Source organism: Corella eumyota, chromosome 4, assembly GCF_963082875.1.
Source record: "Corella eumyota chromosome 4, kaCorEumy4.1, whole genome shotgun sequence".
Taxonomy (NCBI): domain Eukaryota; kingdom Metazoa; phylum Chordata; class Ascidiacea; order Phlebobranchia; family Corellidae; genus Corella; species Corella eumyota.
The window spans coordinates 6,703,469-6,719,789 of NC_137493.1; the positions used below are offsets into that span (position 1 = coordinate 6,703,469).

A 16,321-nucleotide genomic window follows, 5' to 3' on the forward strand; every position below is an offset into this window, starting at 1 on the left:
AAATCGGTGGCATACTACACATTACACTTGCCTTTTTTGTCGTATTATCAAGTTGCATATTGCGGTTATTACCCATTGCAGGCAGGGTCATAGATAAAATCATGTATGGAAAGAATTTATTTTAGGATAATTTAAGTTTTTAATGGTAAAAGTGATAACAGCAGTATTATGCATTTCAGAGACACCGATATCATTGGATGTTCGATTAAAATTTATTTGGAAACATGTTTTGTCATAATAGTCACCAAGTTGACGAAATTGATTGTTTCATTGTTCTTAGATTATCGAGAAATGACCCATTCCTGCGTAGGTGATATCATCGACTCCCTACCTACGTTTAGTCAAACTGTAGTTAAATCGGGATAAACTTTAATCATGAGTTCTTCGGAAGAGGTTTCATGGATCTCATGGTTTTGTGGACTGAGAGGGAACGAGTTCTTTTGCGAGGTAGACGAGGATTACATCCAGGACAAGTTTAACTTAACTGGTTTAGTGGAACAAGTACCTCACTACAGGTAAAAATAATTCGATTTTAAAATGCTATTGGTTAAAAAATTATTGAACACATATCTGCGTTTTGCAAATTGTCACTCTTTACTTTGCTTACATATATTTATTTAAAACGTCTTTCTATTTATAGATATTTAATTTGCTTTTTGTTAGAATTGTTTGATTATACTGCTACCTTCTCGTTAAAAAAAAAATCGTATTTGTAACACCTAAAAAATTTGAATTCAAAGTAATAAAATTTTTTATCAACTGCGCCTTGTTACCATTAACGCAACTCAATATGAACATAAGATAAGGCTGAAGCTTTTATATGTACCAGATATTTTTATCACATTACATAATTTTTAAACTTGCTAATGCGGCCATAGCAGTTAGCCTTTTATAATAGAGTAGCTTTCAATAACATAATATAACTTAAAACAAATACACAGTATGAAACATACTTATAACATGTCATTTACTAAACAAAACATTATACGTATTTCACACGTACATTTGTACCCGATATAAAGGGTTATGCAAGTGCAGATCTACATCCAACTACTACATACCAAGTTTAGACCATTTCTAATGTTTGAGTTAAAATTCTTTGGGCCATTTATGTATATATTCATTTTTTAATTTTTTACTTTAATATTATTTTAAATTTAAGACAAGCACTTGACATGATTTTGGATTTGGAACCGGATGATGACCTTGAAGATAACACAAACCAATCAGATCTAATAGAACAAGCTGCTGAGATGTTGTACGGTTTAATTCATGCCAGATATACACTTACCAACCGAGGAATTGCTCAAATGGTAAATATCAAATAGTTTAATTTATATGTTTTGTTATTATGTTAGTTTCTATTGAAACAGTAGCTTTTTCCTGATACAGTTAGATGTTGTCATTACAATAATTGTAACGCTGTTACATCTAATGTACTGTTGCAAACGCCATCAAATCTATTAAACAGTTAATAAAAAAAGGTAAGTCCAATTTTTTGGCACATAAACTGGACATATATTGTCCAAAATACTTCATCATAGTAAGTGTTTATGTTATAATTATATTCAACTTTTTTCGTTTGGTATGGTACTATCGTAGAATTCTCTTTAGTTTTTAAAACAATTTACTAATCAAATTTGTTTTAAAATTTACCTGTGGTCAAAAAGAGACTGTATTTTAAATTAGCACTTGTTTTTTAGTTAGAAAAATATCAACAAGGAGATTTTGGTCATTGTTCGAGGGTATATTGTGAAAATCAGCCAATGTTGCCAATAGGTAAGAAATGATTATACCTAAATACTGGGTAATTTTATAGCATAAGCTATCAATTATTATCTGATATAGCCCTAGGCATGATTAAGCTATGGAATTCTGTTGTCTTTGATGTTTTAATAATTTAAATGCTTTGTGCTGTTGTATTTTGGCATAATAGACGCACACGCACAATATATTTTTTAAGCAAATCTAATCCTTTTTTAAGGTAAACCTTATAGTTAGGATAACACAATAAGTAAAATCTAATGCATTTTTAAAGTTAAAATTATAGCTAAGGATAACCTAAGAGTTAAAGCAACTAAACTTTAATTAACTATTGGTTAAACTATTTCATTTAGACATTTCTTGAAATATCCTCAATAAACTTAATAAACATTAATTAAAACCTGATATTGTATATACAATTTATTAGTTTTGAAACAAAAAGTCATTAAATAAATAACTAAGCAAACACAAAAAAATTGCATCTAAACCATGGTACCTAAAATACTTAATAATTTAGTTTTTTTTAGCTTTTTAAATAAAATGATAACCAATTTATAAATGCAAACACTTTTAATTTGACTTTTCGTCAGGTTTATCTGATGTACCTGGTGAAGCGATGGTAAAACTTTATTGCCCTAAATGTCAAGATGTTTACACACCCAAGTCCTCCAGACACCACCACACAGACGGTGCTTATTTCGGAACAGGTTTTCCCCATATGTTATTTATGGTTCATCCTGAATATAGACCGAAACGACCTACCAACCAATTCACAGCTCGGTAAATATTATAAAAAAAATTTGTAGTTAATGTGTCAAATAAATTTCTGTGTAAACTCTGGCCAAGCCCCAAAAAATATTTAAAAGATAAGTTAACAGGCAATTGTAATTGATAGTATTTTAAACTGCCAAAGTCGACTTAAGTATGGGTTAACAAATGAGACATAATGTTTCTCCCTGAAGTCTGCCTTTCCACTTGGTGGTTAAATATATGCAAAAAATTATGACATTTTATTTTATATGGTAAATTGCTCGTTTTTGGCAATTGTATAAAACTGTAAAAATGTATAAACCATAATTGTCATGTACTTTTTTGTCTATAAAGGTTATTTGGCTTTAAAATTCACCCAATGGCTTACCAGCTACAATACCAAGCATCACAAAAGCTCAAAAATCCATCGAAGCTGCGACATTAAATATACATTGGCACTGTTGCGACGGTTTTTGGGGGCTTTTCTTGATCATTGTTTTTTCGACCAACTTTTAACAAAAAACTATTTTCTCAGTAGTATTGAATTAAATGACAACTTTATTATTTTGTAATGATAAATGTTTTTGTACTTAGTAACACAGATACATCATTTTATTGTTCCACGAAAAAATTGAAGTGATATAAATGTGAATAAAATGATGCGATGTTTATTGTGCATTTCATTTTGCCAATTTTAGTGCGTTAGTTTGTAAACCCATGGTAACTTACCTTTTTTACTTTTTTTTTAAAAATAATTTTACCACAATTTTGGTTGTTTTTGAATAGCCCTGTAGTTAATTTTTAAATGCCTATACGATGACTGGCTAACCTCTTGATAAGCATGTTTTACAGGCCTGTGCAATGATAATTTATCAAATAGCGTTTTTACCTTCCAACCTTATTTAGTGTTACTCCTTAAATAAGTTAGATTAAAAGAAGTCTTAAATAATGGCCGTACTTTAGTGCATCTACGTGGTAGTTTCTTATCAACAAAACTAATTAGAAATATTAGTAAATAACACAAGAAATTGACGGCTTTGGGGATAAAAATTCCTTTCGTTGCAACTAAACTGCAATAACCTCCTCAAGCCTTCCGTTTAAATCGGCGATTGCAAATACATGTTTATTCTCTTTCAGTTAAATCAATTTAAGATTTATTTTAATAACTGAATAACAAATTTCCCTACTGCAATTTATTTGGAAAATTTATATTAAGAAAGTCGTTAATTGTATTTAACTGACATATTTATTCTCTGTAGCCACATTGCAAAACTTATAGACCGCAAAACTTCACGTTAACGACGCGCTTTAGTAACTTAGCGTGGTGTAAAAGTAAATTCCGTTGGCAACAAAGTATCGGTAAAGTTCAAACGGTAGCGCGCGTCCCTAGAGATTGCCATTCATGCTGCAATGTTTATACAGTCCACTGTCAGTTGATATTGAAATTTGCGATAGTTTTTGAATTTTAAGAACCATAAACTTAATTTATGATTATTAATAAGCTATTGTTAAGAGTAAGCGTTAGTTACTACTATAGTGTTGTTCTAAGTTTTTAGTAAATCGATTAGAAAAAAGGGTTTTTACATGAATTTTTGCGTGAACACGTTTTATTGTTACAAGAACATTTTTTGTTCAATGATATGTTTCCTTACTTATAGACTGATAAGTTATTTTGTTTTTAAACCTATAAAACCGGCAGCGTGGTGTAGTACTGGTAAGAACACTTGCTACACTGTCATGAGGTCATGGGTTCAAACCCCACTGCTCTCATGCTGTAGCGCCCTTGAGTAAGGCGCTATAAACTGTATGAACTCCTGCTGAGCCAGCATTTAATCAGCAGCATAATCACCGGGCAATTATAGTCTCTATAATATCCCAAACTGCCACAGGCAATTCAAAACTGGGTCGGGGTAACTGATGTTACTTTATGTTTAGGTCGCGCATTCGACCTTCTCACATCGAGGATAAAGATATATACAAAAAAAAAAAAAAAGCGTTAGGTATAGAAATTTAAATTGTAAAATAAAATATATATAACTAAAAAAAGTTTGACAGTTTAGTAAATATGTCAATCTATCAAATCTTAAGTTTACTTATGAAATCTATATATATACTCATCTATATTTAGTTTATGTATAATTGATTTAAAAAAATAATAATAATTTGCTCTTTTTTTGCAAAACGATTTTAATGCATTTATGTAAAATGGTTAGCTGCTGTGGTTTTTATTTTAGTGTTGAGTAGTTTTTGGCATATTATATGTTTGTTTGGCTTTAAATCAATGCAAAGAGAAATTATGTAACAATATTTTTAACTAAAAAAAGAGTTAAGGTTTATAGGGATATGATTTATTTCACAAATATTTAGATTATAAATTCAGTCAGTCTACAAGCTATCTTTTATATCAATATTTTGTTTATGAAAAAAATGTTTTAGACAATGAAGCTATTAATTATTTTTTTCTTTTTAAGATAGAAATTCGTATAATTTATTGTTAAAAATAAAAAAGTATATTGAGTATGATTTATAAATTGACGAAAAGGAATTCTAAATATCAGAAATGAGTTCAAGATTATCTGTACAAGTTGGTGAAGAACAAGTAAATATTTCTGTTTTTTAGTAAAATTGGAATAATACAACCATAAAATAACCTCATTAGTATCATCTTAAACTAATATTGAAAAATATTATTTAAAACTTATACTGGCACTTTGCATGACCCTGTTTTCAATTTTTTTTTTTATAGTTTATTTGTTAACTAATAAAAATCCTATAATATTAAACCTTATATTACAGCAGTGTTGCTGGTATTTTTTAGTGTAAACGGTAAATCAAAATTATAGTAAATATATGTTTATTAATTTAGCTTAAATGTATTTTTAGATTGAACTTCGGGGTAGAAGAGTCAAACAACCATCTTTAAACTTGGGAAGACCTTCATACAGCATCACCAAAGCTGTTACCGAATTACAAAGTAAGTTTTCATAAATTAATTAGAATGGATTAAATAACAATAACTAATCTATTTGACAATGAGTATTGTTAGTTGTCAAACATAGTTTGTAGCCGAAGAACATTGTTAGGTAATTGTTAACAATGAGATTATAAAAGTCTTAAATGACCATATTTTTTTATTACAAACCTATTTATTGACTACATAAAAATAAGCACTTTTTAAATATTTTTTATGAAAATATAACTTAATTAAAAGGGTTAATATTTTTAATATTACACAAACAAAATGATCTATTTTTTAAGTTTTTTGAAGTAAATATTATTTGCCAAACTAATTTAAAAAGTAGTGATTTTAAACTGTTGTGTATTTGTGCTTTTTGTCAACAAATTTGGATATTACTTATAACAGTAGCGCACAGCAGTTTGTTAGGAATTATGTTTGGCTTTTCGAACATTTAAAGTGTTTTTGTAAGATTCTTATTGACTGAATTGTTGTATCTTGGCCTATTGACTAGTGGCCTTTAAAATAAACTCCAAGGCTTTTTATAGGCTTTACAATACGGGCCTACTTATTAAAGAGTGTCATGTACTTACAGGCCTGAGCCTGTCAGCAAATTGTTAAGCTCTTGTTTTGAGGAATGTGGTTGTTACTAACTACTAACTAGTTAGCTATCAAAGTTGGTAACCACTTGATTATAATGGTGGTAGTGTGTGGTTATTATGGCGTAAACATTTTGGTTTGAGTTTGTTGGTTTTTATTTTGTTTGTTCTTTTTAATGAGTTTTACTGGTATTTGTTTAAAAAATGCTTATGCGACAATGAGATATTTGCCTAATTTGAACTAGTTATTTATTCTATGAATCAAGGGTTTTTGTTGGTTTATTAATTGTTTTAAATACTTCCATATTATTTATAAGATGTAAAGAAATAGTTTTAAATTGTTATAATATTTCTGTTAAGTTTTTTTAACTTTTGTATTAATTTTTATTAAATCATTTTTTGAATAAGGTAATAATTAACTTTGGAAAAAAATCAACGTCTCCAAACAAATAATAAGAGAGAGTGAGAATTACTATGAGTTTTTCTTGTGCAATGTAAACTCACTTTCTATAGTGAATGACCCATTAAAATAATTCCACTTATAAATGTTGTTGTAACACTTTTGTTGAACTATTTTCACTGTATTTGTTTGTATATTTCGCAAACTGTTTAGTGTATTAAAAATGTTCAAGAAAAAATTAAAAATTTGTAACAAATTTTTTGCCTATAGTTTATATTTTTAAATTTATATTTTAACATAAAACACATTTTTTATGCAACTTAAGTTTATTGAATATTTTTATTTTAGATGAGCAACTAAATGTACAAAAAAGAACTTTTACAAGATGGATGAATGCCCATCTGACCAAAGTAATATAATTAAAAAAACCTAAAATAAATAAGGAATTAAAGTAATTAATAAAGAAGCACTAAATTAAATAAATTACTTGCATTAAATATAATTATTCTATAAAATATTAAATCCACTAAGTAAACTTTTAACTTTAATTTTGACCAATTTTTTCTGTTTTACTTTTTAAGATTCAACTTTTTTATTTGATTATATTGTTTTAGTGGAGGCCTCCGGTTGAAATATCGGATTTATTTACTGACATAAAGGATGGTACAAAACTTTTATATCTTCTCCAACTTTTATCTGGAGAAAGATTGGTAATATTTTATATATATTAAACTGTATTATAAAAACTGTATTAAATTTATAATTTTTTTGTTTTTTTTTGAAGATTTTTTATTTTTATTTTTTTTTTAATGCATTCAACTGTAGTTAAATTTTATTTAAATTTTATATATAAAGAATTTTTGGAAATTTGTATTTATTTTTTAGCACATTGAAAGCGGACGAAAATTAAAACGAATTCATCACATTACTAACATTCAAACAGCTTTAAAATTTCTTGAAACAAAAAAGGTATTTGTAAAATAAAAAATACTTTAGATTTTGAATACAAACTTGTTACAATTAAATAATCTTAGTATAATTTAAATCTGTAGAAGTTTTATTTTTTACATTTTTTTATTTTTTGTTTTTAGTTAAAATTGGTTGGTATACAGGCACCCAGTATAGCTGACGGAAAACCTTCAATTGTCCTTGGTCTTCTATGGACAATTATTCTATATTTCCAGGTAAATAATTTAAACATACTTCTAGCATTAGTTTTTATTATTTATTTACTAATATTTTGATTGACTCCATAAATATTTTATTCAAGTAATATATTTTTAAAAAACTAATATTTAAATGTTTTTAAATTTGACAATATTAGTTTTGAACAATAAAAATTGTCTTTTAAAAAGGTTAAAATAATATTGTTATAACAATAGTTTTTTATTGTAGAAAAATCGCCGTTTTTGCTGCGTAATAACAAATTGAATTTTTTTGTGTTGTTTTATTTGTTGTTTTATCTAATCTACAATAACCCTATAAAACCAACTAACAGATTAATTTTAAATATAAAATATAAATTATTTAAAATTATTGGTGCTGGGTTTACTAATATTTTTATTAACTATGGTATTAAAGATCAGGCAACATCTTTTACCAGTTATGGTGGTAAGTCGATTCACTATTTGGTTTGCATTTGCATGTTCACACATTATCAATAACATTATTTACTTCACATTGCATTCATTTGCTCAATAATTCATTTTAAAGGCCTGCTGTAAAACTTTTTTAAAGTTGTAAAATAATTTTAATTTTATTTGAAGGTAAACTTAAAAAAATTAGCACTAGAAACTGTTTTCAATTTTTAAACATACATTCACATGTCAATTTGTTAAGCTTGGTATTAAACAGGCTCACTTATTCCTTTTATTTTTAGTAGTAAATTCACAATTTTTTTTTTATAAGAGTGTCAATTTTGCAGACAGTTAAAATTATAAAAAAAACAATGGTTTGTAAGTTAACGCTAATAAAAAGTCTTTACCATGTTACTTTTGGAATAAATATTTTTTGAAATATTTAGATTGAAGAAATTACCAATAATCTTGGCTTTTCTGGTGAGCTATCATGCAGTACTTCAAGTTTGGATAGTTTAAATGATGACGGTTCACCACCAAGAAAAAAGAAAGGGGCAAGAGCAAAATGGAAGGGAGCAGCTAAGAATGCTCTTTTACAATGGGTTAAAAGGAAAACTAAAAAGTAAATATCTTTTATTTTTTTATTGATAAACATTCTTCTGAGCATTTTTTGTTTAAAACATCCGTTAAGTTGTGATATGTGTACTAAGTTGTATAAATATAGTAAATTTGTATTTTTTTAAGTATACATGTTGTGTTTAACTTGCAGTAATACTTGTGTACTCACAAACCTTAACTTTATGGCCAATTAAAGGTTATTCGGCCATAAAAAACAACAAATTTAATGATTACACAATGCCTGCTTCATCTACCATACACATACATGAAATATTCAAAATTGAGAATAAAACCGAAACTGGTAGTGGTTTTAAATAGTAGATTTTTATAGTTATTAGGATAATTGTATGTATTTTTAACATACAAAGACATGAAAAAATAAAATTCTCATTTAAAAAAAAACAATATTTTAAATATAAAATTAATTAGATTAATTTATTTTTAACAGCAAACCTCCGGAATTGGATGTTTCTATTCGTGATTTTGGTCCAAGTTGGAGAGATGGGCGAGCGTTTAACAGCATGATACACACAATAAGTGCTGACCTTGTTGATCTTGATGCAGTGAGAAAAAACACAAATTTACAAAATTTGGAAATGGCTTTTGACAATGCTCAAAAACATCTGGGTATACCTAGACTACTTGAACCTGAGGGTAAGAAATTTTAAATTAATTTTTTTAAATTTTTGAAAATTGCATAGGTTTATTTTTTTCTAACAGGAGATTGCAAGACATTCAAAATATTGTAAAAAATACAAAATAAATAGTAAACTATTCTGTATCAAAATATTTTTTTACAATTTATTGCAAGATTCTGTATATAATACTGTAATAACTGTAAAATGAATTCTGTATTAAAAACGAAATTTTTTTAATAATTTTCTGATAATACGAAGGGGTTGTTAAATTTGTGCCTAAATCAGGATGTCAAAGATCTTTGACAACTAAATACCATTATTTTCTATAATTTTTTTGTTCTGAAGATGTTGATGTGGAACGACCAGATGAAAAGTCAATAATGACTTATGTGGCTCAATTCGTAAAACAATATGGCAATGCTGGAGAGGAAGGCCATGAACCCATTCAAGTTAATGTAAGTGCAAAAATTAAAAAACTTTTAATAAAACAAAAAATTTAAAAAATACATCAGCAATAAAATAATTTATTCCTAAAATCATTATAACTTATAATATTATTATATGAAACTTTTTTTTAGAGGAAAATTCACTAAAATTTTTTTACAACATTTTAATTTTTTAAGGTTGACGAAGATTTAATACAGTTTGAAGATATTATGGCTTGGTTAACTGAGGCTGAAGGTACTTTAAAAGATGTTCACAAAAGACACAGATACAGACAACAAGATTACCTAGATCACAGAGATTTTAGGACAAAATTGGAACCCAAATTTGAACAGGTAAACTTGTAATTTTTGTTCGTTTGTGATATCAATTTTAATAGAGAATTTTATAAAAAAAAATTATAAAAACCGATTAAATTTTTGTTTCCAAGTTTAACTTGGCGTTTTAGTAAAATGAAAAAATATTGTACTGAATATACAAAAACCGACATGTATCTTACAACTTCTTTTACCTTAATTATTTTTTATGTTTTTTAAGGCAAAAGCCCTTCGGGATAAATGGGCAGCAGGAGGAGCTTCATCAGTTAGTGAAGATCAAATTAAAAGTATGGGGAATCTGCAAAATGCTATTATTGACTCTACTAAGGTAAACTAAGAATATTAATACAGAACTCAACGTATAGAATTTTTTTATTTTTTATATCCCAATTGATTTACATTATATTTTATTTTTATTTACTTTTTTTCATATTTGTCCTTTTTAAACTGTATTTTGAATTAAAGTCTCAGTTTATATTTGTTAAGTTATTTTAATGAAGCGATGTTTCCTTTAAAATTCTATAAAGTATTGACATTGTAATCAAAAATTACCACACACTTATGTATTAATTACTTTGCAATAACAATTAGCTTTATTTATGTTTATTTATGACCAATATAACTAACTCAAGTCTGATTTTTTGTACAGAGATGGTATAGAGAGTTAGATTGTAGTTTACCTGGTCAGTTGGGTGAGGTCGGTTCTTGGTTGCACAAAGCTGAAGACTTGCTTGTTAATTCTGATATTGAGGAAAATGCGGATAACGAAGAAATTGGCAAGGATATTAAAAAACGACTTTCAAAGCACAGGGTAATTTATAATATTAGTATTAGTTTAACTATAGCATAATTAGGTTTACAAATTTAAAAAAAATATTTTTTAGAATATATTGTTTGTTGTTTTCTAATATAACAAGTAAGTTCATTTAAGTAATGTTAATGCATATTTTTTATGTGTATGTATGTTAAAAGTTAACAACTTAATAAAGGGATATTTTGTTTAGGCTGTTTTTAAGGACATGAACTTAATGTTACAAATGTTTCAAAAAGCCAGAAGAGCACACAGATTTACCGGACATTCTATTCCATTAGAACAATTGGAAGAAATGTCAGAACGATTCACAGGTAAAACTGATGACTTTTAGGTTTGTAAGTTCAGTCGTCTAGTATGTATACACTGGAATTACGTTTTTCTAAAGGTAATTATTGTTTTCTCGTAATTTGTGTTTTCTTAGTCAATATTTTTTTTAGCTTTAAGTTCGACTGCTGAGCAGCGGATTAAGAAACTGGAATATGCTGATCAAAAACATAAATTATTAAGGCAGTTAAGCAATGCTGAGGAGAAACTAGCTGATTGGACGGTAAAATACGGACATAAAGAAGATGTGGAAAATCTACTTAGTGATTATGTTGTAAGAATTTAAAATTTGTTTCAAAATATTTTATGATTGATGATATATGCTTTTCTAATTTAAAAATTTAGGCAAAAACTATATTACAACTATGTTTTCTTCAGGCACTTCAATTGTGTAAACTTATGCTATTTACTTAAAATTTGAACTGCCCTATGGTAAAGTAAAGTTTCTAAATGAATTTTAATTATTTAGAAATATTTATTTCCGTTGTTATTTGTGAGAATAATGTCTACAATACATTATTTAACTTTAGGATACTGTTGAAAAAGCAAACCTTGTTGATAAATTGGATCAACTTGCAAAACAAGCTCGTGAAACTGGAAAGCAATATTTAAAATCTGATGACACCATTTCTCCAGTTGAACGAGATAACATTGAACAATTTTTATCAGACAGAGAGGAACAGGTATAAAAATATTTGTATTAATATTTAAGGGAGTTGGAATTATTTTTGTTGTCAACACTTGTTTATTAATTTACTTACAGATTAAATTTATACTTACAGATTAAATTTATAATTAAATCATGTTTTATTATATACACTTGGGAAATTGCAGTATAATTTGTTAAAGTTTAATGTGTGGTTTAATATAACTTTTGGCAACAACCAGCATTTATTTCCAATTTTTTTTTTGATATCGATAACATGTCTTAAATTTTAATTTCTCTAGACAAAAAAAAACAAACAATTAAATAGTTTAATAAAAATACTTTTATTAAATTCTAAACATCATCTTGTTGATTAAAATAATTTTTCTTCAAATTGTGGTTTTATTTATTATAACAGGCTAAAGCAGTTTGTGCTGAGATTTTAGAAGTTAAAACTGCGCTGCAAGAAGCAGCAGGAAGATGGGAAGAATATGAAGTTTGCCATGAACAAATTATTCCCTGGCTTCATGAAGCTCAAGAAGTTCTTTCAAAAAGTGACGAAGAAAAAAGAGTAAGTTTTTTTAATTTGAAATTAGTTTTGTTTTTGTTTTTTAAGTATTTTTTTGTGATTTTTCTGTATTTTAATACCTTTTTCTATTTTTGCAAATTTATTTTTTTTACATTTATTTTACAGAATTTTTTCAAGAATTACAAAGAATGGGCTTCAATACACAAGGCATTAAACACAAATGGACAATATCTACTTGAGATATGTGAGGATAGCATAGCAGATGACATTGATAAACAATTAGCTAGCATAAACCGGCCAGCCAGGGCAATATTTAAGGCTTGTGAAGAATTTATGAAAGCTGACGATATCGCAAAAAGAAAAAGCGATTTTACATCAGGAGTTAAAGAATTATCTGATTGGTTGAAAGACGTTGAAGAATCTATTACCCAACCCTTTCCAGTTAACTATGAGGCTGTAAAGGAGTATCTTACTAAAGTAGAGGTAATATTTACTTTTTACTTATTTAAATTTGTTTGGCTTTATTTTCATTTAAGGTAAAATTATTTTTTTTTTTTAATTTGCAAACTTCATTTTATCTTAGTTTCGGTAAATCTTTTGTATTTCATTTATGTATTTTTTTAGGCTATTAGTGAAGAAACAGCTAAAATGGAAGAAGAATTTAAAACTGTGAGCAAAGTTGCACAAAGTTTAGTAAAAGAGACTCCTAAGAAAGAAGTTTCTTCTATGTTAAACGAAATGACATCAATCAAAAATAGACTTGTTCAGGTATTTAAATAAATAAAGGAGGGTTGTAGTTAAACTTTTAAGTAATACAAAAACACATTTTTTCTTGAATCAGAATAAAACTAAAAAATTTTTTTTTAATAAATATTTTAGGTTCGCCGAGATGTTACCCAAGCAATTACTCGGAATGTTGATCTTCTTCAACCTCTCCAAGGAGTGGAAGGTGATTTGGAGTCTCTTGATGACTGGTTAGAAGATGCAGAGAAGATGATTACGTCATATGAACATCCGGACATAGATATGGAAAGCCAATATCAAACTCACCAGGTTGGGTCAAAATTTAAAAATTAAAATTTTATGTAATTAAAAAAATTATTTATTAATTGTTATAAAGTCTGTTTATAAATACTAAAATGTACTGGACTTTAAAGTAGATAAAACATTATTTTTAAGTTAATCAACTTTTTATTTTATTTTTTTTTGTTTTTAGAGATTTTTTGCTAGTACAGATCAACAGCAACAAAAGTTAGGCAGATTAAGTCAAAATTTTGCCGTAATTTGTGACCTAACTTCGCCAGGTAATTGCATAAAATTATTGTTTGAAGTAATTCATGATAAAAATATTTAATTAATTTATCAAAAATGTAGTGGGTATACTTACAAAATTGTTCATACAGTTTTTAAATTTTTTTTTAGATTAACTTTAACAGAGTTAATTATTTAAATCGCAATCTTAACTTAAAAAACACATAATCTTCAGGTGACAACATTATTATCATTTTTAAAAAAAATATATGTTTTTAATCCAGGCCAATCTGTTGATAATATCCAAGACAAAATTATGGAATCAACAGGACGTCTTCAAATTTGTGCAGACCAGGCAAACGAGTGGAGACCTAAACTTAAAAGTGGGACTGATGCCTTAAGAAAATATCGATCAAGTTTAGGTGTCCTACAAAGGTGGATGGACCAATCACAGAATGTTTTGACTTCTGATGGAAAATCAGTGAAAGAAAGAGTCAGTATGCATAAGGTAATGGTCATTTTTTTAACTATTTTGTAGGCTATTGTATTTGGTAATCTCTTTAGGACTTTGAAGTAGATATTTTTTAATTACAACTGGCCTAATTTTTTTGTAATATTATTTATAATTTTTTTTTGTTAGTTTTCTTAAAATTGTATGTTAATGCTTATTTAATACTAAATGATTGTTTTTTGATAATATCTTTTTATTTTGTTTTTTATAAAGGAATTTTTCTCTGACGTTGAAAACTCACCTTTATCAGGATTTTTGCAAGCAAGTAGCAAGTTAAGAGACGTTCAAACTTCACAAAGGGAGAGAACTTCAGTTTATGATGTCACAAAGCAAATGCAACAAAAATATCAATCCGTCTTAAAGCAGGCTTCCTCTGAATTGTGCCATTTAAAGTAAGTAAACTTAATTTAATTTTAGAAAAAAATTTAAAAAATGCAAACATAAAATAAAAAAAATGTAAGTAAAAATTTTTATAAAAGATTTTACTTTTTAAAATTTTTTTACTTGGTAAGGGTAATTTATAGACACCTGTAACAGTGTAATGTTCAATAATCCATTTTAAATTATCCATTATTCTAATGTTGATGTGTGGTGTACTATTTTACTACAATTTATCCTTAACAAAGGACCAGTACTTAAGTGATACAAAGCCCATATACATAAACACAATGATATAATGTGCTTGGCTACGCTAACTAAATAATAATAGTGTTTGACAAAAGTGTGAATAGAAATTTTTAACAAAAGATTAAAGTAGTTAGGTAAACTAGTCTACCATAATGTTTAGGGCAAACACATTTATTAATAAACTGTACTGTTGCTATTTTTTAAAATATACACATTTTTTATACTTTTTCTTTGTTATATTGTTTATTTTTTATAAATATAATGGATAACTTATTTTATTTATGCATTTTTTTTAAGCTATGTTGAATATTTATATAACTTTTTGTAACATTGTAGATATTTTAGTTGGAATTTATAATTTTGCAATTTATTTTATCTAAGATTCATGGAAGCTGAAACAGAATACACTGAACTGTTAAAAAATTGTAAAAAACAACTCAATTCTGAAGAAAAACTCATAGGAAAATCTCCCAATGAAGAACTGCTTAATAACCATGAGGTTAAGTTTTTTATTTGTTTTTAAAATAACTATTTTTGGTAAGGTAGGCAATTTATTTAAACAAAAATTATTCACTAAAAAAATGTTAAAGAAATTTATAGTTAAATGTAATATATTTAATGTTAATAAATTTTTTTGATTTATGTTTTTTTTTTTAGGAATATTTTCATACTAATCTGGACAACTTACTCCAACTGGTTAATGAAATGGAAACACTGGGGGAGAGAATTAATGAGGGAAACACTGGGGATAGAATAGAAGGAGTGGAAAGGATGTTGATGAAACACAGAGAGGAATATGAGGGATTACTTGCTGCTGAGGAAAGAGTGCACAGGTAAAAAAGTTTTCAATACTAAAATATTAAATTTTTTTCTGCATATTTATTGTAAAATGTTTGTGATTTTTTGTAGTTTTTTGCAACCGATTTTAAATGCGATTAATTTTAATCTTGCTTTTAGTACGTTGATGCCCCTAATAAAACATAATGTTCTCATCATGATTAGAATAAGTAAAAAACTAAATAATATTTTTCTTACTAAAACTTGAATATTGTTTTGCGAGCAGCATGGTGTAGTCAAAAGCTCTGGCTTTACCACAACCTTTTTGCATGCTGTAGCGCTGTTAAGTAAGGCGCGATAACGGCGTAAACTTCTGCTAAACCAATATTTAATCAGCAGTTAAATTATCAGGCGCTTATAATAATATTCCAAACTGCAACTTGAGAGACTAGGTTGGAGTACCTGATGTTACTCTATGTTTAGGTTTTTTTGAAGTCGACCTTCCACATCAATTCCACATCAATAATAAATTAAATTAATATAAACATTTTTTAGCAAATTAACACAAGTACCCAAGAAACGTGAACAATTTGACAAGGATATGATGAAAGTAGAAGAATGGGTGAATGATGCAAAGAAGGTCATGGAAGAAGTTCAAAAACCTTTAGACCCTGACCCTGCTAGGTTTAAGGTATGGTTGTTTTTAAATTTTAGGTATGGTTGTTTTTAAATTTTAGGTATGGTTGTTTTTTAAAAATTAAATATATTTCATGCAAAAT

At 27.2% G+C, this 16,321-nt stretch overlaps 2 protein-coding genes across 8 annotated transcripts in view; both read left to right on the top strand.

Annotated features, from left to right (window-relative positions):
• The first annotated feature begins 291 nt into the window (after positions 1-291).
• LOC145749528 (casein kinase II subunit beta) lies at positions 292-3,185 on the top strand. The gene is made up of 5 exons (XM_082565313.1): positions 292-515; positions 1,163-1,313; positions 1,704-1,779; positions 2,355-2,544; positions 2,869-3,185. The coding sequence occupies exons 1-5, from the start codon at positions 376-378 to the stop codon at positions 2,957-2,959; spliced, it is 648 nt and encodes a 215-aa protein (XP_082421439.1). The 5' UTR covers positions 292-375; the 3' UTR covers positions 2,960-3,185.
• A 1,796-nt stretch (positions 3,186-4,981) lies between these two features.
• LOC145750185 (nesprin-1-like) overlaps positions 4,982-16,321 on the top strand; it is a 94,737-nt gene continuing 83,397 nt past the window's right edge. For all 7 annotated transcript variants that reach the window (XR_014283668.1, XM_082566150.1, XM_082566153.1 and 4 more), the window contains exons 1-25: positions 4,982-5,113; positions 5,398-5,488; positions 6,818-6,879; positions 7,084-7,179; positions 7,355-7,438; positions 7,561-7,653; positions 8,493-8,668; positions 9,113-9,318; positions 9,648-9,757; positions 9,926-10,081; positions 10,284-10,391; positions 10,713-10,874; positions 11,068-11,188; positions 11,315-11,475; positions 11,732-11,884; positions 12,266-12,418; positions 12,542-12,859; positions 13,001-13,144; positions 13,256-13,429; positions 13,593-13,680; positions 13,912-14,135; positions 14,352-14,530; positions 15,147-15,264; positions 15,423-15,598; positions 16,098-16,233. Coding sequence is in view for 6 of the 7 variants with exons in the window: in XM_082566150.1 (XP_082422276.1) it covers positions 5,075-5,113; positions 5,398-5,488; positions 6,818-6,879; positions 7,084-7,179; positions 7,355-7,438; positions 7,561-7,653; positions 8,493-8,668; positions 9,113-9,318; positions 9,648-9,757; positions 9,926-10,081; positions 10,284-10,391; positions 10,713-10,874; positions 11,068-11,188; positions 11,315-11,475; positions 11,732-11,884; positions 12,266-12,418; positions 12,542-12,859; positions 13,001-13,144; positions 13,256-13,429; positions 13,593-13,680; positions 13,912-14,135; positions 14,352-14,530; positions 15,147-15,264; positions 15,423-15,598; positions 16,098-16,233 (3,528 nt within the window). In the remaining variant the exon portion in view is untranslated. The remainder of the gene's footprint in view (positions 5,114-5,397; positions 5,489-6,817; positions 6,880-7,083; positions 7,180-7,354; positions 7,439-7,560; positions 7,654-8,492; positions 8,669-9,112; positions 9,319-9,647; positions 9,758-9,925; positions 10,082-10,283; positions 10,392-10,712; positions 10,875-11,067; positions 11,189-11,314; positions 11,476-11,731; positions 11,885-12,265; positions 12,419-12,541; positions 12,860-13,000; positions 13,145-13,255; positions 13,430-13,592; positions 13,681-13,911; positions 14,136-14,351; positions 14,531-15,146; positions 15,265-15,422; positions 15,599-16,097; positions 16,234-16,321) is intronic.

Bases quoted from the DNA above. Each gene is read 5' to 3' on its own strand.
- LOC145749528 (XM_082565313.1), top strand. From the start codon at position 376: ATGAGTTCTTCGGAAGAGGTTTCATGGATCTCATGGTTTTGTGGACTG. The intron at 1,314-1,703 runs GTAAATATCAAA...CTTGTTTTTTAG, and splicing joins ACCGAGGAATTGCTCAAATG to TTAGAAAAATATCAACAAGG. The intron at 2,545-2,868 runs GTAAATATTATA...TTGTCTATAAAG, and splicing joins ACCAACCAATTCACAGCTCG to GTTATTTGGCTTTAAAATTC.